The sequence below is a fragment of the Diabrotica virgifera genome, chromosome 10, assembly GCF_917563875.1.
Source record: "Diabrotica virgifera virgifera chromosome 10, PGI_DIABVI_V3a".
Taxonomy (NCBI): Eukaryota; Metazoa; Arthropoda; class Insecta; order Coleoptera; family Chrysomelidae; genus Diabrotica; species Diabrotica virgifera.
In genome coordinates this window covers 13,286,275-13,309,697 of record NC_065452.1, presented here as the reverse complement: position 1 = coordinate 13,309,697, position 23,423 = coordinate 13,286,275, and the positions used below count along the sequence as shown (strand labels likewise).

General features: G+C 32.9%; 1 protein-coding gene across 9 annotated transcripts in view; it reads right to left on the bottom strand.

Moving 5' to 3' along the window:
- LOC114335612 (inositol 1,4,5-trisphosphate receptor) overlaps nucleotides 1–23,423 on the bottom strand; it is a 258,085-nt gene that overhangs the window by 117,011 nt on the left and 117,651 nt on the right. For 6 of the 9 annotated variants that reach the window (XM_050641294.1, XM_050641298.1, XM_050641300.1 and 3 more), the window contains 3 exons: nucleotides 16,167–16,317; nucleotides 15,960–16,107; nucleotides 8,243–8,269 (listed from right to left, as the gene is read on the bottom strand). In XM_050641294.1, the coding sequence (XP_050497251.1) occupies nucleotides 8,243–8,269; nucleotides 15,960–16,107; nucleotides 16,167–16,317 (326 nt within the window). The remainder of the gene's footprint in view (nucleotides 1–8,242; nucleotides 8,270–15,959; nucleotides 16,108–16,166; nucleotides 16,318–23,423) is intronic. The other 3 variants (XM_050641297.1, XM_050641299.1, XM_050641302.1) reach the window with 1 other exon arrangement.

The following is a 23,423-nucleotide window of genomic DNA, read 5'->3' as shown; positions in this document are numbered from 1 at the left end:
ATCAATAGAAAGAAAATACCACGATTAGTAAGTCAATAACATATCGAGTTAGTACAAATTTTATATTTTAGTATTACTTATTGTATATCTATGTATTATTAATATTATTTATAATTTAAACATATTTTGGTGTTAGTATACAAGTCAGAATTTGGTGTTAGTTTTTTGGAAGTAAATTAAATACAAGGCAAATACTTACGATGTCGGGATAGTATCACGAGGTTTTTTCCTGGTTTTCCCTCGTGATTTACTATGGAATCTCTAACGCGAGAATTTTACTGTCATCGTTGCATTTGGTTGTCTTTTTCAAGACAGATCACATGCTATGATATTTTTTTGTGACGGATATTCTTGAGTTGGGATTGATTTCATGTAATCGAATGAACTATCTTTTAGTAAAGTCGTCCCCAGTGGCGGCTCTTGGCTTTAGGGACAGGGTCGGCAAGGTTTTGTCTCCAAAGGCTTCAATTTCATAGGAGATCTTTGGTTTTTGTTTTTTTTTTATTTTTTTTTTGTTTCTTTTTGTTTTTTCCTATAAATTTAGAAACTATACCTGTTTATAAATTAACTCTAGTCTATGTTGTTTCGAAGTAGCAAAATGGGTTATAATGTATGTAATTGTAAAATTTATTATTGTTTTGGAGGGATTTTAAAAGTTTTTTTCTATCGACATTTGAGACAAGTTTGACATTCTCTCCTGTTTCATGGTGTTTCGACAATACGTTTTGACTCTTTTGAGAAAAGAGAAATCCCGTTCATTTGAGACAGAATTTGCCCACATTTGATCACAATAATTTATTAATTTCGGGAACAGTTTGTTGTACCTAATGAATTGCAGTATATAAAATTATACATAGTCTGTAACTTATCCCACCTTCCGAAAATATTTGGATCAGAATATAAAACTGTTAATTCATTTTCTTATTTTATTTGATTAAAAAATGATGGATAATTTTTAATGACCTTGTCTAATAGATATTTTGAAAATTCTTTGGCGTAACTTTTAAATTTTGAATAGTCAAAGAGGTCAATGACTTATAACAGTGAGTAAATAATAGTTTTGCCTGGTGCAATTGTTTTAACTTTTGTCCGGAGACCATACAATTCACTGGACATCAAGACAGCCCCGTCATAAATTTGCCTTACCAATTTATTTTTGATATCAAAAAATTTAATCTATCCTTTAAATTAAAACACCAAAAATATATTCTGTCTTATGGCTTCTACTCACGTCTGAAAACCTAACAACCTCTCATAAATTTAGACGTAACGCGTATCGAAGAACAATTATTGATACTTGTGAATGACATGTTACCTCTATCAGTAGTTTCGTCTACTTCTACCGAAAAGGATCAAAATGTAACTACTAATTGATTCTTTCATTCTGTGCTGTTTTAGGTACGCCGGTATATTCTTCGAGTCGGAAAATAAATTAGAAAATTCCAGATCGTATTTGTTAAACAATTTTATTTGTTCTCTATAATTAACTTGATTTAACGAATGCTTCGATACATCCTGTCCCCTAAATGGTAATTCCTAACAACTTAAAAGAATTACAATATCAATAATAATATTAATAATTAAACGACGTAAAACTACTTACCTATTTCATAATTATCCCGGGAGCGCCAGCAAGGCAATACGTGGCTACGTACGTGCCTTTCTGCCGTTTGCAGATCACCGCTCGGCCTCGGCAGAGGTACCCGCTGCCGTACTTGCCATTCAAATAAGTACGGAGAATGTATAATTGGTTGCCTATCGGCTAATATTCCATAGCTTCTTATTATATAGCAAATCCTCGATCTGGGGACGGCATGCCGTGCCGGGCTTTATAATAAGAATTCACACAATCGCAATCGGGTGCGGGTGCATGGCTATAGGATCATTAATTTGAAAAGTCTCTTACGCACAGCGCACAGGGATCACTTAACTAACGTATCGGGATCGAAGTCTTTTAAAAACAATGAATAAAATTTAGTCTGTATTATCTCACAGATATATTTTTTATTTCACAGAAAGGAATATGATCAACTCCGATTAAATTAAATATTTAAAAAATCTATAATGTGTCCATAAATGTGTGGGTCGGCACTGCCGACCCTGACTAGCAGCCACTGGTCGTCCCAGGAATGCAACTCATAAATATTGGCGATATCATTTTAAAGTCTTCTACTTTAAAATGTATAATATACGTCTGAATTGCCAATATAAATGAGTCAGATTAAATAAATTATTAGAAGAATTTTTTTTACTTAGCAAAAACATTTTTGTTTATTTTAGTAGTATTTTGTATTTTGACAACGAAACCCGATTTGGGCTTCGAAACGTTAATAAAATCATTTTTTTGGTAAAATTGTGGCTTATTTCCCATTAAAAATAGTTGATGATAGAGGACAGTGTAAAACTCATATAAAATCTGTCGTTTTTTTTGTCTCAAAGTACTAATTTCTGTAAGTACCTACTTATTGCCTCTCAAGAGCTTAACTGCCTAACTTGCTCAGTTTCTAGCTCACTTCTGTCCTGCCTCGAGTTCTTTTATTCCCTATTATTGAAGTTATACTTCTTTAGGCGCGATTGAGAGTGAATTTTTATTATCCTGGGCGCATGCGCACATAGACAGTATGTTGTTAGTTGCTAAATATTTTAAGTTATGTATGTATCAGCGCAAATAAGGTTTGAAAAGAATATATTAGTGTTTTTAGTAAATATATTTATTATAATTTTTGTGTCTTTGGATTTGTCTTCCTCGGGAGTAAGATAATAAGTATTAAACATTTTTATATTTTTATACTTCACTTGATCTATTTGTCACCGTGATGTGTAACTATGTCCGAGAAGTCGTGTAAGCAAAGCTCTGAGCTCAGAGCACGCAAAATAGAATTCTATTTTGCTGCCGTCACAAAATAGAATTTCACAATGCGAGAATCGACGGTTGCTAGGCAACGTGACCTCACTAAAATAGAATTCTATTTTGCGTGCTCCCACTACTGACGGGTTATTGGTAGAGCATTCGATCGATAGATCGAGAGGTCCCGGGTTCAAATCCGGACCCGGACGATTCTTATTTTTTTTTTTTTTTAATTTTTGGTATTGTTTTAATAAAGATTTTTTGAAAGTAGCAATATCAAAATTAGTTTAATAATTAAATAAAATACAAATAAACTGTTTTAAGTATATTATTTCGTTGAAATCATATGAAGGGTACACGGAAAAAACCGGCTAAGTCACAGATTAACAATTTTGAGTTATTGGATTTTTTAACTTTTAGTCCGTTGTATGTTTGTCGCTAGCTTGAGTCTTAGATATCTAAATCACAGAGAATTTGAAACGAAAGTGGAGGATGAACTATCAAACCGTAACAAAATTCAATCAGGAGTGCCACAAGGTAGTATACTGGGTCCACTTCTTTATGTACTGTACACATCCGATTTACCAACCTCTCCACAAGCCACCATTGGAACTTTCGCTGATGACACAGCAATATTTGCAACTGAAGAGGATCCAACAGCTGCAGTATTAAAACTTCAAGAACATCTAGACCAAATTGGACAGTGGTTAAAGAAATGGAAGATAAAAGCTAATGAAACTAAGTCAACACATATAACTTTCACACTAAGACCAAATATTAGCCTTAATCAAGTCAACATACCCCAAGAGAATACCGTCAAATACCTGGGGCTTCATCTTGAATCTAAATTAAACTGGAAACAACACATTTTAAAGAAGAAGAAACAAATTGAGTTGAGAGTGAAAGAAGTTAATTGGCTTATAGGTCAAATCTCGACTCTCAATTGAGAACAAACTGCTCATTTATAAAACAGTCATCAAACCTATATGGACGTACGGTATAGAACTATGGAGTTGTGTCAACAAATCAAATACAATAATTATCCAAAGAACTCAATCAAAAATTCTACGCACCATCGCAAATTCCCCGTGGTACGTTTCCAACCAAACCCTTCACAGAGACCTAAACATCCCGTTAGTCAGCACAGTAATTCAATAAAGAGCCAACAGACGCCACGAGAAATTGGAAGGCCACCCCAACCAATTAATATTACCACTACTGCAGTCACTAAACAACAGAAGTTTGCGAATATTATGGCCCATAATAACATTCTGTTTATGTGGCGTTGTTATGACTGACCGTCTGATTGATACCGAAATAAGGAAGACGTCGCATCTCGATATTTTGGACTTAGCTTGTTATTATCCTGTACCGCGTGGACTTAGCTTAGTTTTCTCGTGTATGGACATATATTTATGGGCTTTTTCTCGTGACTTGTCTTGTTATTGCCTTGTTTAAAGGTTTCAGAAGATGCAAACTAGAATTTACTACAATATGACGTAAAAAATGCAATTTCTACAAAAATTGACTTGCCGGTTTATCCCGTGTACCCTTCATATAATAAAAGTATAACTTCTTACGTGCGTACAAAGCACACACACATTCTTTTTTTTTTGTGATTAACTGTTCATTTTTCTTCTTCCTCTTTTTAAGTAATTTTGCTCGTTCATTGGTGCGTTGATACCTCTAGGAAGATTGTCACTCCACCTTTTGCGCGTTCATCTTATACTTCTTCTGACGATTGGTGATTTATCTCTGGTTGTTTTGACCACACGGGCCCTTGCTATTCTGCTTATGTGGTTATTCCATTCTTTTTTCTAATTAATGTCCATTCGTTTATACACTGTACATTACATTTTATTCTAATGTCTTCACCCCTTTTTCGATCTCTCAGCGTATTTGCTGTAATTCTTCTCAATACTCTCAATCTCTATAGTTTCCAGTAGTCTTTGTGTTGTTGTTGTGTCGGGTCTTGTTTCTGATGCATATTTCATTATTGGTCTTACACTGGCTTTATAAATTATTGATTTCATCTGTGTTAATATGTCGGTTTCGCCATATAATGATATTAAGACCAGTTTATTTGCTCTTTGTAGTTGATCTCTCACTTCTTTATCCATGTGTCCATAGCTAGACAGTGTAATTTCTATTTGACATCTGATTTGTTCATCAATTTTACAATTATTGTAATTCTGGCTATTCTTCTGGGAGTTCTTCTTCTTCTTTAGAGGCTGTGTCCGTATTCAGACGTTGGCCATCATCATATTTACAATTTCCTGAAACCTTTCTCTAGAGTTCACCAATAGTCTAAGAGCTAGTGAACCCTCCGACTAACGGTCGTCCTGTAAGGCTAGAAATTTGTATAGTGATAATTCATAGCACACCAAGGCTAAAAACCATGACCTGGCAGGCATCAGCCCTGCACGTGTATCTACCAGGTGAATCGAAAAGTGCATAGTTTAGGGGAAAATAAACTTTCTCCTGTAAAGTTTAAATTTAAGTATGTGTTTGAGTAAGTCAATTAGAAGAAATGTGTACAATGACAGGCGATTCTGAACAGCATAAGACCTTGCCAGGCGAGGGGAAAAGATTAGGAGTTTTTCCTAAAATTATTTTTTTTGCATCGAACCAAGTTTTTTTTAAGTTTTTTGAATCATTCCAAACAGAAAAGGTCTTTAGTGACTTTTCTCTTAGGTTAATAGTTTTTGTTATATAAGCGATTAAAAATTTTGAAAATTGCGAAATCAACCATTTTTAACCCTAAATCGGACATTTAACTAAAAATTTCAATGTTGCCAAGGTAGGTAGATATTCTTTAAACATTGATTGATGAAATCCCAAAGAGGTTTTTGCAATAAAATATCGAAAACCCCTTTGTTTTTTAGTTGCTAATCAATCGGGCGCGACACTGTAGTATAAGTGAGGACGTTTGAATTTGCATAAATTCATTACCTCGAGAATGGGCAAATTTGAAGAGAAATGATCGGACAGGTCGATTTTTATTTTTAAATTAGGACTTTTTGGCATATATATAATACTAGTGACGTCATCCATCTGGGCGTGATGACGTAATCGATGATTGTTTTAAATGAGAGTAGGCGTGGTGTGATAGCTCATTTAAAAGGTTATTTAATTCTCTATTTCTTTCTATTCTTTTCGTCTAAATTAATTTAATAAAAAAAATAGTTTGTACACCCTGTATAAATAATTATGTTAATGTTTATATTACTGAATAGAAAAGTAAATAACCTTTCAAATGAGCTATCGCACAACCCCTACTCTCATTTAAAAAAATCGTCGATTACGTCATCACGCCCAGATGGATGACGTCACTAGTATTATATATATGCCAAAAAGTCCTAATTTAAGAATAAAAATCGACCTGTCTGAGGATTTCTCTTCAAATTTGCCCATTCTCGAGATAATGAATTTATGCAAACTCAAACGTCCTCACTTATACTACAGTGACGCGCCCGCTTGATTAGCAATTAAAAAACAAAGGGGTTTTCGATATTGTATTGCAAAAAACTCTTCGGGATTTCATCAATCAATGTTTAAAGAATATCTACCTACCTTGGCAACATTGAAATTTTTAGTTAAATGTCCGATTTAGGGTTAAAAATGGCCGATTTCGCAATTTTCAAAATTTTTAATCGCTTATACAGTGAGCACGTAAAGGTTGGAATAAATTCATTTTCTCGAGAATGGATGATTTTAGAAAAAAATCCGGAAACAGGTCAATTTTTATTTTTAAATTACGACTTCTTGGCATATATATCATACTAGTGACGTCACCCATCTGGGCGTGTAGACGTCATCGATGATTTTTTTAAATGAGAATAGGGGTCGTGTGATAGCTCATTTGAAAGGTAATTCAATTCTCTATTTAGTAATATAAACATTAGCATAATTATTTATACAGGGTGTCCAAAAAAAATTTTGGATTAAATTTATTGACATAAAAGAATGTATGTAATTTATTTAGTTCAAAATACATTTTACTGCTCTCAGAAAACTGAAAAAAATGTTTATTTGAAAAATAATCATTGCTTTTCGCTTAAATTAAATGTTCAAACTGTTACGAGGCTGGTGGGTGGTGGCTTTAATATTGAATTTAAGCAAAAAACAATATTTATTTGCCAAATAAACATTTTTTCCTGTGTTCTGATAGCAGTAAAATGTATTTTGAATTAAATAAATTACACACATTCTTCTTTTTATGTAAATAAATTTAATTCAAAAAATTTTTTTTGGACACCCTGTATAAATAATTATGTTAATGTTTATATTACTGAATAGAGAATTGAATTACCTTTCAAATGAGCTATCACACGACCCCTATTCTTATTTAAAAAAATCATCGATGACGCCATCACGCCCAGATGGGTGACGTCACTAGTATGATATATATGCCAGTAAGTCGTAATTTTAAAATAAAAATTGACCTGTTTTGGGATTTTTTTTCAAAATCGTCCATTCTCGAAAAAATGAATTTATTCCAACCTTTACGTCCTCACTGTATAACAACAACTATTAATTTAAGAGAAAAATCACTAAAGACCTTTTCTGTTTGGAATGATTCAAAAAACCTAAAACTTTTTGGATACAAAAAAAATAATTTTAGGAAAAACCCCTAATCTTTCCCCTCGCCTGGCAAGGTTTTATGCTGTTCAGAATCGCCTATCATTGTACACATTTCTTCTAATTGACTTACTCAAACACATACTTAAATTTAAACTTTACAGGAGAAAGTTTATTTTCCCCTAAACTATGCACTTTTCGATTCACCTGGTAGATACACATGCAGGGCTGATGCCTACCAGTTCATGGTTTTTAGCCTTGGTGTGCTATGAATTATCACTATACAAATTTCTAACCTTACAGGAAGACCGTTAGTCGGAGGGTTCACTAACTCTTAGGCAAGCCGCACACCAAAGAAACATGAAACGAAAAACATGAAACATGAAACGTAAAACACGTTTCATGAAAATTAAACACGGCTAAACAAATCTTGAAGTCCGCCTACCAATGAAACGAGTGTGATTCATGTTCATAACACATTTTTATTTTCGGAAAGTTTCATTAATGACCGAACATCTATTTGTTTAGCAGTGTTTTATTTCCATGAAACGTGATTTACGTTTCATGTTTCTTTGATGTGCGGCCTGCCTTAGACTACAAACTCATAATTAACAACAGTAATAGGGAGAAGAATGTTATTTGTAGAAGAATTAAAGAGCCCGTATTTAAGATAAATAAAATATGTTAATTTATTAAGTAAATCTACTTCTTAAAAATAAATGGTATCTACAACACATATAGTCACACTAAGAAAATATATACACAGCAAACCAAGAAAAAAAGTTAACACACTAAACAATCCACACAAAATACCTCTTTTTTCTGGAACTGGTTCTCCTGCTGTATTAAAACAAATATTGCTTCAATAAATAACAAATAACATTTACTTAAATTTGAATACAAGTTTTTAACCTAGTTAAAAAAGACTAAACATTGTACAGCACATCATTTTGTTGACAAAAAGTGAAGTTCTTGTAACCTTCCATTTTTATTGATTAATCGCGATCTGTAAGCTTTGAATCGTTTAGCTGAAAAGTTCGTAGGCTAACATAGAAATAAAATTTGATTTTATTATTCAATATATGTAGTTAATAAGCCTCAGTTTCGGCGATTTCCTCTTCATTTGTGCTAAATTTCTTTCCAGCGAGCATTCTCTTGAGGTCAGCGAACAAGCAGTCGCTAGGAGACATATCTGGTGAATACGGTGGCTGTGGAAGCAATTCGAAGCCCAATTTATGAAATTTCGCCAGTGTTTTCATTGATTTATGACACGGTGCGTTGTCTTGATGAAATAGCACTTTCTTCTTCTTCAAATGGGACCGTTTGTTCGCGATTTCGTACTTCAAACGCTCCGATAACGCAATGTAATAGTCGCTGTTAATGGTTTTTGCCTTTTCAAGATAGTCGGTGAATATATATCCCAAAATACTGATGACATAACCTTGCCAGCCGACTGTTGTGTCTTTACATGCTTTGGAGTAGGTTTATCACGTGCAGTCCAATCGTTGCAGATCCGGTGTGAAATTATGGAACCATATTTCATCCATTGTAACATATCGACGCAAAAATGAGGTTTTATTATGATTGAACACCTTCAAGCACTTCTCAGAATCACCAATTCGTTCTTGTTTTTGATAGATCGTGAGCTCTCGCGGCACCCACTTTGCACACAGCTTTCGCATACCCAAATATTCATGCTCAATATATCCAACACGTTCCTGTGACATCTTAGAGTCTCAGCTATCTCGAACAACTTCACTTTACGGTCATCCAAAATTATTTTATGAACTTTTTTATAATTGATGGATTCGACCGTTACTTGATGGGTTCATTTTATCTAGCAATAAAACACTGAAAACGTTTGTTTTCTATACTTCCACAAAATTTATTATAACTATGTGACTACAGCTGTTTCGGCAGAGTGCCTTTCTCAAGTGATTTAGTTTACTATGTGTTTGCCTTTTTAAAGTCTTTAACTGAAGAGGTATAGTAGTGCGGAGCTGTTTGTCTCGAGTTGGTCATTCATTCAGAATCATATCTGTATTTTTTAATTTATTAATTTCCATATATTTCTGATAAAGATAGCTTAAGGCCTCTATTTTGAATAGGCAGAATTTTAAACTCTTCATTAAAAGGATGATTATGATCTAGAAGGTGAAGTGCGTATGTAGAAGTGTCTGTTTTTCTATTGTTGAAAGCCCTTTTGTGTTCTGCTATCCGTTTGTCAAAGGTTCTGCCAGTTTGACCGATGTAAGTTTTCGGACAGTCACCACAAGTTAGTTTGTAGACACCACTCTGTAGTTGTTTTCTCTTTCGGCTCTTATTGTTCTTAATATATTTGCTAAAGTTGTTGTTAGTTCTGAAAGCTAGTGTTATTCCCTTCTTTTTTATGTATCTGGCTATTTTTGTTGTTATCTTGCCAGTATATATTACTGTGTTTTCAATTTATCAATCAAAGGCAAAATGAAAATTAAATTAAAATTTTTTTAAATAACGAGGGCACATAAATTTAATACACCCTGTATACTGATCTGTAAATATTTATTAGAATTTAGTTTGGATGTAAGTGGATTTCTTTTTTAATGAGCTTTCCGATGAACCATTAAAGACTTTTGTGAATAATTAAAGTGAAAAGGACGATGTATTTAGTTTTAAAATGGAAAAAGATTGTTTATTACGGGAACTATAGAATCTACAGGTAGAGGTAATTATCATTTTCTAGAAGAGTGGTTTAAAAGAAAGTTTGGAATTTTAATATCTTTCTTTCAACCCGAGTAAATGTTGTAGAGTTTCCCCGAAAGTAATTAAGGATGGTCGGAATAATTTTGAAAATGACTGTTTGTTTATCGAATGGAAAAGAGAAATGTTTCTGATTATTGGCAATTTGGAAGGGGAAAAGTGGTTTGAATGTTGAAAAGTGAATTTGAAAAAGAAGGCATTATGTTTTTGGCATCGCTGAGGAGCAGTTCGACGTTTTCGTGGATAGATAGTTAGCAAGTACCAGTGGCTGTTTGATAGTGGAGAATAGTGTTGAAAAGTGGAACGAGAGACAGATCAAATTGAGACGAAATACCTCTTTGATTCTGTATTATTGTGAGAAGGAGAGTAGAGAATTTTTGGAGTTTGTGTGAATCGAGTACTGGTCAAAAGAGGCTTTGGCTCGTTGGAGAATTGGTGCTGGTATGCTGATAGTTTTGAAGCTGGAGAACGGAGAGCGTTTTGATGAGTAGCCTTTAACATAGTCAACGAGGGAGAGCTGTTTTGGGTCACGAGAAGACATCAGAGTGAAGGAAGCAAAAGGTCAGTCAACTTATGTGAAAGATATTTTTATGTTCGGAAACTAAAATTTTGAGTAAAAAGCATATGAATTGAAATTCCAATATTTCAAAAAGTAAATAGGAATTATAGCTAATCTTGCGAATACATAAATTGGTTTTGTTTATCTTGTTTTACCAAAGTCATCGGGAACAAACCGATAAATTGTTTTTTTTAACTAGAATAAATTTAAGTGGTAAAAATTTCATTCGGACATCTGTGTCCACAGGTTTTGGATTTTATAGTTTTTTAGAGTATTGATTTTAATAAATAAAAGACAATTCTGTATGTTTATTTTATATTTTTGCTTTATTTCTTTTTCCTATTTTATCCCGATTAGGATCAACTAAGAGATACTGAAACCACGAGAGAAGATAAGTATAACGTAAGATAATTTAGACATTTTTTTAATATTATAAAAAGGCACCCTGAGATTTTTTTTATTCATTTTTTATGTATGATTTGCGACAATTAAAAAATTAATCAAATAAATAATAATTAATATAAAATTAATAAGAAGCAGATCATAACAATATATATGTGATACAGCAGAAGGTACTGGGTTCTTTCTATGGTGGTGGATAGACCTTTTTTTATGTTTTCGTCGGTAACAGCCTTTTTGGGGCGTCCACTGCGTGCATCGTACCCGGCCTTCATTTCGCCTCGTATAAACTTAGCAAATAACTTCTCAACGGTTGATTTTCCTATGGCAGAGTTCGAATAATGTTTATCAAACCAAGCCTTGGCTTCAACAGTATTTTTTTTCGCCAAAAAGCAATGCTTTGTTAAGACACGAAATTCCTTTTTTCCAATTTTTTTGTTGCTTCACTCAAAATGCTATATCTCATATACTAATAGTTCGACAGCTGTGAAATTTATACACGCATCTTTTGAAAGTTAGGGCTGACTAAAAATCATATGAATTTAATAGCAGTAGTGCCATCTACGTGTCAGCCTACAAACTTTTCATCCCACCTGTTGTAAGTGCTAACTCTTATATTATAATAAAAATTAAAATAGTACTTTAATTATTGCCTGGGCCCTGATTACAATTTAAATTTCGACTCAAAACAAGTCGCAATCAATATGGCGACGTTGAAATGCGACTGTGCGAGCCTTGTGGATTTTAGTTGAACTAACCTAATGATGTCATTAAATTGCGACTTATCGAAATTAATTCCCAAAAAAGTGGTTGAAATTATAATTTCGAGTCGAAATTATTGTGACACGGACATGATGAATGGCCGAAAGCGAGGTTAAGTTTCGTTTAGGATATGTGCTTTGTTTGTTTCTTGCAAGGAAAACTAAAGCAAAAGGTAATAATATGGCTGGGTTTTATGGAAATTTGCTGGTTTTGGAGGAATTTGATAGAATAGTATTAAATTAGAAATATAATAATTGAGAATGTCCGCAACGTGAATTATCAACTCAATGAAAGATGTAAGGTAATAATCTGGGAAAATTAGTATAAAACAAGGAAAATTATGTACCAGCTATTTTATTGCTGGACATGCTGGAATCAAATCTTAAGATTTCAAATATTTGTAATATAGCTATGCAAAGTCCGCAGAAAGTGTGCTATTTGGTTTATAAACAAATTAGCGCTTCGAAATCTTTTTTCAATTATTGCTCCGTAACTCAGAAGATTTTAAAGTTAAACCAAAAACACTCACATAAATATTCACTGTAATTTAATTTTCCACATAGATATTTTTTTCCGATTTCCTTTGGCGGAAATTTTCCTCGGAAAATTCGGGTTTTTCAAACAAAATCTTTAATTTTCAACAAAAATTTTATGGAAGTAATTATTTATCAATAATTAAATAACTTGGTGACATAAATCTTTTTTGTTATGAGTGTCTTGAAGATATGAAAATTTGTATGTACCGGGTGTCCCAATAAGAATGGCTCTCGGCCATATCTCAGGAACCGTTTATAGTAGAGCTTTGAAATAAAAAATTTTATAACAAAAGTTGCCTCAGGAAAAGCCTGGAAATTATTTTCATAATTGTGGGTCCACCGCTAGAGGGCGTAATTGAATATCAAAAATAAAAAAATCTAAATTTTACAAAATTTTCCTAATGAAGGGGCACTGGAAATCCGATTATTGTATTCTTCATCAAATTCTGCGCATATTTGATTTAACAAGTTTAACTCTACCTTTGCAAATAAGAGGTGGGGGTGAGTGGGAACCTTGTTATGAAAAAATGGCTGTAAGTCCGGTTCTGCTAAATCAAATTTTGAAAACTGGGTCTTGTTGAAGACAGATCTTTTTCTTCAATGTAAGCGTGATAATTTTGAACCATCCTAATAAGTAATAAGCCAGCTGGGAGGCGTTATTTAATTTTTTTCAGAAATCTAGTTTTCTTTGGAAAATATTAAATACAAGTATGCATTTTTAATCATACTTTATAAAATTAGATTAAATTAGCAATAGAATAGCGAAAACCGCATGTCGATATCTTTTTTCTATCTCAAGATATCTCGAGAAACGTGTAAATTTTATACATAACTGTTACTATCACCGGTAAACTAAGTTAATGAAAAGTAGTGTGCTGTGGAAAAAAACAAAATAACATTTTCCAGATGTCAACGTATAAAAATATAATTAATTAAAACAACAATATAAAGAGAAACAATACTATTAAAATTAAATATAACACAGAACAAAAAGAACTACTTAGTGACGACCTAAATATTCAAATTGTTGCCCATCATACACTACTCTAGAATACATTATCCAGAGAATACTAAACGCCATTCAAAGCATATCGAGAGCAGAAATTGAGACTGCTGTTCAATCTACTCTTGAAAGAGTAAATGTTTGCAACGAAAATGATGGGCAAAAATTTGAACGTTTATGTCATCACTAAATAGTTGTTTTTATTTCTTTGTAATAGGGCTTTTCAACGCTTCTCATTTGTTTCGAGCCTCTGTCATATGCCGTATAATCCGTGTATAATATTAATATACGAGATATGAACGAGGCTCGAAACAAATGAGAAGCGTTGAAAAGACCTAATATACGTTGACAGCTGGAAAATGTTTCTTTGTTGTTTCTATAGCACACTACTTTTAATGAATTTCGTTTACCGGTGACAGTAACAGTTATGTTTTTAAATTTACACGTTTTGTAAGATATCTCGAGATAGAAAAAAGGTATTAACATGCGGTTTTCGCTATTCTGTTGCTAATTTTGTCCAATTTTGTAATATGGTATTAAAAATGCATGTTTGTATTTAATATTTTTCAAGGAACACTAGATTTCTGAAAAAAATTAAATAACGCCTTCTAGCTGGCATATTACTCAGTAAGTTGGTTCGAAATCATAACTTTTACATTGACAAAAAAGATCTGTCTTCAACAAGACCAAGTTTGCAAAATTTGATTCAGCAGAACCGGACTCACAGCCAGTTTTTCATAACAAGGTTCCCACTCACCCCCACCTCTTATTTCCAAAGGTAGACCTAAACTTGTCAAATCAAATATGCGTAGAATTTTATGAAGAATACGACGATCGGATTTCCAGTGCCCCTTCATTAGGAAAATTTTGTAAAATTTAGATTTTTTAATTTTTGATATTCAATTACGCCCTCTAGCGGTGGTCCCACAATTATGAAAATAATTTCCAGGCTTTTCCTGAGGCAACTTTTGTTATAAAATTTTTTATTTCAAAGCTCTACTATAAACGGTTCCTGAGATATGGCCGAGAGCCATTCTTATTGGGACACCCGGTACAAAGAGGACCGGAATAAAAAGGTAATTCAAAGATTGAAATCCTGTTGTTTATAACTCTGTCGCAAATGTCGGTCAAATATGACCGGTTATACCTGGAACCACTCAATTCGATTTTTTTTTCTTCGAAGAAGAAGCCGTGCCGTTTTCAACAGCGTTAACTTAATTTAATTTAATCTAATATTTTTTGAGGGGTTCTATTTGTTTATAAGCAAAAAAATTGTTTCTTTATAACATTCCTGAGACCGCTCAAATAGTCCAATTTCAATTCTGTATAGTACGTTGAATAGGTATAGTGCTTCTTTTTATACGAAAATCATAGTTATTCCTGGTGTATCATAATCTTTCTGGTTAATATTTCGACCGAAATTTTTTAATTAACCTTTTAATGATTGCTTAACTATTGGTTCGATTGTCACCGGCCTCCTGATATATAAGGTTTGTTCCAACACAACGAAAACCGTCATAAAACGATCACGAAACTGCGCGCAGATAGCAAAATAATACGTTCCATGGGTTATTTTGTTTACTGCGCAGTTTAGTGATCGTTTCATGACGGTTTTTCGTTGTGTTGGAACAAACCTTATATATCTACTATAAAAAATCTTTTTTATTTAATTATTGATAAATAATTACTTCCCTAAAATTTTAATTGAAAATTGCAGATTTTTTTGGGAAAACTCGGATTTTCCGAGGAAAATTTTTGTTGAAGGAAATCGGAAAAAAATAACTTTGTGCAGAACTAAATTACGGTGAATTTTTATTTGAGTGTTTTTGGTTTAAAGGAAAAATCTTAGAAGTTACAGAGCACTAATTAAAAATAAAGAAGATTTAGGAGTGAATTTTTTTATAATAAAATAACACACTTTCTGAGGACTTTTGATGCCCCATATTACTGATATTAGCAATCTTAAGATTCGATTTTAGCAATAAAATAGTTGGTAAATAACTTTTCCCAAAAATGACATTTTTTCTATACTTTGCCCAGACTATCAACAAACGTTGCGGTGGTTGCATAGCCAATAAATCCAATAAACAGGAGGACCAACCCAAATTCTGAGCAGTGTCAAAATGATAACGTTAATATCCCCAGTTGTAACTAATATCGAAATGAATAAGAATCGCTAGAAATTGCGACTGTCATGGCAGAGTCGAAATTAAATTGCGACCTCGAAATGAATTAGAATCAGGCCCCTGGTTTTAATTGGTAACTATTCATTAAATTGATGTTATTCTACAACACATTGTGTTTTATTGGACTACAAAAACTTTATGTCTTTGAATTTGGTTTACGTAAGGTGTGGAAAAACTAGTAATTATTCGCGAAGATCGTCAAAAATCGACTGTTGTGCCAAAAAACATCGCCTCGTACAATTATTCCAAGATTGTCATGGACATAACTATTCGTAAGATACTTGTATTCAAATGTAAACAAATAATATGGTTAGTAAGTAGTGGAAAACATATAAGAAATACTTACAATCTATGTCTACTGATGGTACACGTCCATCCAAGAAATCACTCTCAGAAACACAATCTAAAATGTTGAGTAAAGTTTTTGTTAATTTAAGCAAATCAGAGAAACTATAAAAACCAAAATATATTAGTTCTCTAGCTAATTTCACCACCTGAAAATTCAAACATTTAAAAAAATCTCACTCACAACGTCAAACAGCAAACCACTTGCCTCAGAAGTCAGTTTGTTCTGTTCTTGATCCGCAAACGACCACATTTTAGCCACTACATTACAGAGATATTCTCCAACAAATGCTATAGTTGATGAAAAGTTTTCTCTCACAGCTTCCTTATTTGCATTTGGAGTTTTATTTGAATCATAACTGAAAAAAAAAACATAATTTGTGTTTGAGTCTATTTGAGTCATATATAAAATAAACTATATTATTAACCACAGACATAATTATACTCGCTATATATACACTATATGGAACGAACAATACTAAATGTAGGATCTAAAACACTACCAAAAATTACTAACGAGGAAGTTAAAAATGCTTTAAAACAGATGAAAAATGAAAAGCTCCTGGAGACAACGGAACAAAAGCGATGATTACAGGTGGAGGTCAAACTACAGGCAGTTAAAATCTTAATGAATAAGTGTATCTTCAAATCAATTTTATATAACAGAAACCTGTCAATGAATATTCGCAAGAAGATCCTGAAATCTTATGTATGGTCTAGTCTCTAGTCTATCCTATTGTATGGTCGTGTATATTAAAAACCACAATGCTAAACAGATTAGAAGCATTCTAATTGTGGTGCTATTGACGAATCCTAACAGCCCGTTCCCACTTGTCGTGTGTCGGATTCGTATATTAAATCGGATGTCGGCGTTCCTATTCACACTTCGAATAATCGGTTGTCGCTTGTCGCCAAGGTCGAAGCTGATGCAACACTCTACGCGACGGAACTGTGATAATAAAACAAAATGTATAAGAAAATCAGCAAGTGCCGATAGATCATGAATCCTCACAAAACTATGTTTACCTATTATTTTTATGATTCTCAGAGATGGTACTTCATTCCACATTATGTTGTCGAACGAATGTTGATAACTTAATTGAAATTTATACTATAAACGATATTTAAAAACTAGATTAAACATAATAACATGCACAAATAATATCCTAAATGGTAATGGTAAATAATTAATATTATAAAGGATAATTAGGTGATTAACTCAGGTTTTAGGGTTGATTACAATGAAAATCACGACAAACGATCGAATGGTGTATTTTCGTCTTTACGGTACAAACTCTGAAAGCTAACTAAATAAAACAGAAACTGAAAATACGGTCTTTGGGTCTTTCTTAACATCTGCAAAAACATTAAAGATAAAACACAACACTCCAAGGACACATATTTAAGGCATTAGGCTCACACAAGTATCGGTTCCCGGAAAGGCATATGTCCCGCTGGTTCCTTACCGACCGACGCATACCTTACATAGACGGCGCGCAAGGGGCTGATTTGTTACAATATCCTAAAATTGTATACCTATCTGATGCTAGTGTTGACACTAAAATAATTCTCTTCTATAATAAAAATCTGACAATCTGATTTATGGGAACAAATAAGGTGAAAACCCAAGTACGAAGATTCAATTCAATAACATCTTTTCTCTTTTTACCTAGGCAGTTCCTCACTGATTTTTGATACGTGTTTTAATTCAATTTAAATATATTGACAATAAAATGTCCACTATGATATTAACGTTCCTTCCACATCAGAAAACAGAAGACAATAATAGTTGACAATATATCGTATTTAAAATTATATATTGTAATTATACAGTGTGTCTGCGTAAACTTGGAACCATATGGGAAACTTTTTGAATATCAATTTTACGAAAAAAAAGTTATACTTCATAAAGTGCTCTGCATAGTCTAAAACCTAAGATGCAATCATCAGATATCAAATTTTATCAATAATATACGAGGTATGTCCAAAAATATAAATTTCGCTTAAGAGTACAGTGCCTTTATATTTCACAATATCGAAAATTGTTTTCAGAAAAGTTGTCTGTAATTAAAAATTATGTTAGAGGCCGTCCATTAATCACGTGATGTTTTTTTGGCATTTTTTAACCCCCCCACCCCCTTGATGATACATGGTGAGGTTTAAGGCTATCCACCCCCCCTATATCACGTGTATTTTTTAGTATCTACAAAAAATCTATTTTTAGGTATTTATAAAATACACGTATCTCTAAGTATCATCTAATTTTAGTAAACAAAATTAAAACTACTGAAGAATTAAAACTGACTTAGCAACCCTGTTTACCCATTCAGTGCCCAAACAACAGAATAACTGACAAGACTACCAATTCATCAGTACATCATGGACAGACTAAAACCTCATAAATAAAATAGGAGACGGCGACAGGGTTAGTATTCCTAGTGAAAACACATGGTAAGAAACAAAACACTTCGCAAGTGTCCCTTCTTATCTTAAGAATTTAAGATAATTTACCATGAGTAGGTATCCCATGTCGCTTTTAACATTAACATCCAATATTAATAAAACTATGAGTGAAAGGAAAGAAAATGAATGCGTTGTTGTATTGTAGAATATTGTGAATGAAAAATTAATTTTTTTTATCAGTCACACCAATGCCGCTTTCGATTTTTGAGCACGTGTGACGAAAAAATCAATACACGTGATGTATTACTACACCCTCCCTCCCCCTTGTGATGTCTCGTTATTTCTTATGGACCCCACCCCCCTTTCGAGCCTCACGTGATTAATGGAAAGCCCCTATAATATGCATTTACACACTTCTAATTGAATTTTTTTAAATTTCCTCAAATTACGGATACCCAGCTCTCTTATTATAAATTTTGCGAAAAAAAGGGATTCTTTATAAAAATGTCCGAATAGTCAAAAAACTAAGATGCAATCATAAAATATCAATATTTTTCAATTTTATACAAGGTATGTCAAAAACCATGAATTATGCTCAAGAGTAAAATACCTTTATAGTTCACAATATTTTAACTAGAAGGATGTAATTGCATATTGAAACATAGTTTTTAATTCTGAATAACTTTTTATAATAACAAATTTCAATATTGTGAAAAATAAAGGTACTTTACTCTTCAGCTAAATTCATATTTTTTGAAATACCTCGTATAAAATTGACAAAATTTAATATATTATAATTGTATCTTGGTTATTAGAATATGTGGAACTTTTTATAAAGAATAACTTTATTTCGTAAAATTAATAATAAAGGAGCTATCATAATTAAACATTATGTTGGGTGTCCGTGATTTAAGGAACATTTTCAAAAAAAATTGTTCAATTAGACGAGTTTAAATGCAGATTATAACATAATTTTTAATTACAAACAACTTTTCTTAATAACAACTTTCGATATTGTGAAATATAAAGGCACTTTACTCTTAAGCGAAATTCATATTTTTTGACATACCTCGTATACTGTTGATAAAATTTGATATCTGATGATTACGTCTGAGGTTTTAGACTATGCAGAGCACTTTATAAAGAATGACTTTTTTTCGTAAAATTGATATTAAAAAGTTTCCCATATGGTTCCAAGTTACGCAGACACACTGTATTATGATGTAATGTATAATTATTTTCCATTTAACTCTAGCGAAATCTCATCATTTATTTTTCCCAATCTCACGAATAGGGAACTTGACATTTGTTTATTTATTTATTATATTTGTCTACATATAGAAACAACACATACCAAATATTAACACTCAAATCGCAATATTTAATTTACAATGAACATTTAAAGTTGCCAGCTATCCAACACGAAAAGCGCAGCACGCTATGTGACGTCACGCTGCTCGTTCCAGGATAAGAGAACAAAGAACTGGCAACACTGGAAGATTGTTTGTATTTAAAATTGACAGTTCGTTGATTTAAAAACAGTGTGTTTTGAAGGTTAGATTTTGTTGGTGTATAATTTCTTTTTATCCTCACGTATGTGAGGATCATTTTAATGTGAGTATAAAAATCAGACTATTTTCATCTACATAATATCATTATAAGTACTTATTTTATGTTCACTGCTTTGCTACACAATGCAATAATAATAGAATCATCATCATCCAGCCTCAAAAGTCCACTGCTGAACATAGGCCTCCTCCCCTCGTTTCCAACCCCATCTATCCTGCGCCGCCCTCATCCAGTTTTTTATTTACCTTTCTTAAGTCGTCAGTCCATCTTGTAGGCGGTCGACCGACGCTTTTCTTGTCTTCTCTTGGCCTCCATTCCAATAACCTCTTCGTCCATCGCCCATCTGTCATTCTGGCTACGTGTCCTGCCCATCTCCACTTCAACCTGGCTATCCTCTCGATGACGTCAGTCACCTTTGTTCTTCTCCTGATTTCTTCGTTTCTGATTTTGTCTCGCAGAGTTATTCCTAACATTGACCGCTCCATTCTTCTCTGCGTGACTCTTAGTTTGGTAGCCGAGGCTTTAGTTAAGGTAAGTGTTTCTGATCCGTACGTCAAGACTGGGAGGACGCACTGATCGAATACCTTTCTCTTTAGACATGTGGGTAACTCACTTTTAAAAGTTTCTCTCAGTTTTCCAAATGCTGCCCACCCAAGACCGATTCTTCTCTTCAGCTCATGAGTCTGGTTATCCCTGCCAATCGTAATTTCATGTCCCAGGTATTTATATCTATCTACGAGTTCTATTTCCTTCCCACCAATACTGATGTTCTGGTTGGGTACCAAATTTGTCATTATTTTTGTTTTTGAGATGTTTATATTTAAACCAACATTTTCTGTAGCTACAACGAGTTCTTGTACCATCTCTCTTGCCATACCTAATAATAGAATGCAATTATATAATAATATAATATGTTATATTAATGCAATATACAATATAACAGGTATTTACTACAGTATTACAAAGAACCTTATGTTTTTAATACTAATTAATTATGATTTTATGATTCCTTATGATTTTATCACATATAATTCATAATATACCGTTGCAGCGTTGCAATACTTATATCGCTTTCGCCCGTTTATAGGGACGACCAACAAACTGTTTGACGTCACAACCGATTCCGTCCGTTGAAAGAATAATTTAAATTCTGCAGTTTTTAATTGCTTATATTTATTTCATAATAATAAAATATGAGTTTTTTTGTAAACTGGGGTTCTTTTAACAGCATTAAATAACGTTTATCAGTAATATTGCTGGATTATAATTTTTATGTAAGTTTCCTATTCTCCGTTGACTTTATGTGGCATCACTAGGCCCGACCCCCGACAAATGTGAACGGCGCCATCCTCATTCATAAGCGAGCGAGACCCGACACAATTTTTTTTCCGCGCGACGAGAGCTCGCAAAACAGCCCCACATTTGTTGTCGTCGCCAACAAAAACTCGGTGTCGGATAAATGTGAATATCGCCATATAAAATGCGTTGCCACTGGAACCTCCGATTAAAATACGGATCCGACACACGACAAGTGTGAAGCCTGTAAAGATATCGTGGGTTTCGCACACTTTCAATGAAGATCGTCTTCAAATGATGAATTCAGAACGTCTGCTCATAAACATCATAAAAAGGAGAAAAACAGAAGGAAAAGTGAAAGATATGGATTAGTCGGAAGAAATTTTTATGACTGCGTGTGGTTCCATATTAGACAATGGTGTAGTTCCACAGAAGAAGAATTATTTGGCGCCGCAACCAATAGAGAATGGTTTCAGAAAATTGTAAACATGATGATCGCCAACGTCTGAATACGGACACGGCACCTGAAGAAGAAGACTCTACATGCTAAAGGAGTTTAACAAAGAACCTGCGAAAATCGGTTTAAAAATAAAGGGCCTAGCCGGGTAAGATAATGAAAAATGCCCCCAACTCGATTCAAATTCTATATAGGTCACCGTTTAGCACATATAGAGAAACTCACTTTCTGAAATTTTTATCCCCCTAGGTGGTCACGTGACCCTAATTAGGCTTTTTATGTTTTTATTTTTTATCTCAGCCGCATCGAGGCTAGCGAAAAACTTTAAATAAATAAGTTGTAGGTTTCAAAAAGTTCTGTCCGAAAATTTTTTTTTATTTTTGGCGGTAAATTTAAATTTTAGGACGATTTTAAAATTTTAAATGAGTATAAAAAGATAACTAAGACACACGTTTTCACGAAAAAAATTTATAACGTGTATTTTTGCATAATGTATCACCCTGAATTTTTTCAGATTTTTAAAATTGGTGAAACGTACTTTAAAAAAAAGCACATTTTTTTGTTTTTTTTTTCGCTTTTTGATACAATTTTATACATGGTGTTTAAAAAAGGTAACACCGTCACTAGGATAGATAAAAAACTGAAAAAAAATTGGGGTTTGCTTAGTAAAAAATTTTTGTAATGCCATTCATTTTCAAGATACAGGGCTTGAAGAAAACAAAATTTTACACATTTTTACGATTTTGCCGAAACTACTATCAGCATTGTAATAAAATTTGGCAGGTTTTAAGAGGTAATTATTGTGCATCTTTTGACATGCAATTAAGAATTCTATATTCATCATCTGGCGCGCTTACGGGTAATGGTCTAAACTTTTTAAAGAAAAAAAGATAGTACGGCACTGACATATTTCAAATTAACAATCATTTTTGAATTCTTCGTTGCATTTGTGACAAAAAATCTATCTTCCCTTTTTTTCATACGACGCGCCGATTTCATGAAAAAAAAAAAATAAAATACCTTCCTAAACTTCCAAAGTTTTGGAATTAAGTTTTTATGGATGTACTATAGCCCGATCAAAGAACAATCTGACCCCAAAAAAAAAATAAAGAAAGGATGAAATTTGGGAATAGGTAGTTGAAATCGTCTATTATTAATATAAGAAAAAGTTTACAATTCTACATCCCCTCCATTTTACAAAAATGGAGGGGAAAACCCCCCTCTCGAAGGTGAAAAATATACATTCAAAATAAGTCCGGAATTGGATAAAATGACTAATTCTAAGCAACTTTTGTTCTATAGAGTTTTTTCCTTAAATCAATACTTTTAGAGTTATTTGCAAGTGAATATGTTCATTTTTAACAGAAAAAAAAACACGTTTTTGGGCGGTTTTTCGGAGATAACTCAAAAAGTAAGTATTTCAGCGAAAAAAATATTCTTAGCAAAAATATAGCTTATAAAAGACTGAAAAAAAAATTGGTGTATGCTTGAGGTATGTAGACCCAGTAGAAACAGAGCTGTAGCTAATGAAAAGTAGGTTCTTCTTCATCAAATTCCAAATCGAATATTTCACTGTGAGGAAATTAATTTCAACTTTTTTTAAGTGTTTAAATAATTTATTTATTTTTGTTTTTTAAAAAAACTTGTAACATTAAAAGTAAGTGAGTTGCGCTCAAAATATTGTTGGTTTCTTTTATTTTTTGGTAAAAAAATCGCGAAAATCACTCCCTAATTAGCATC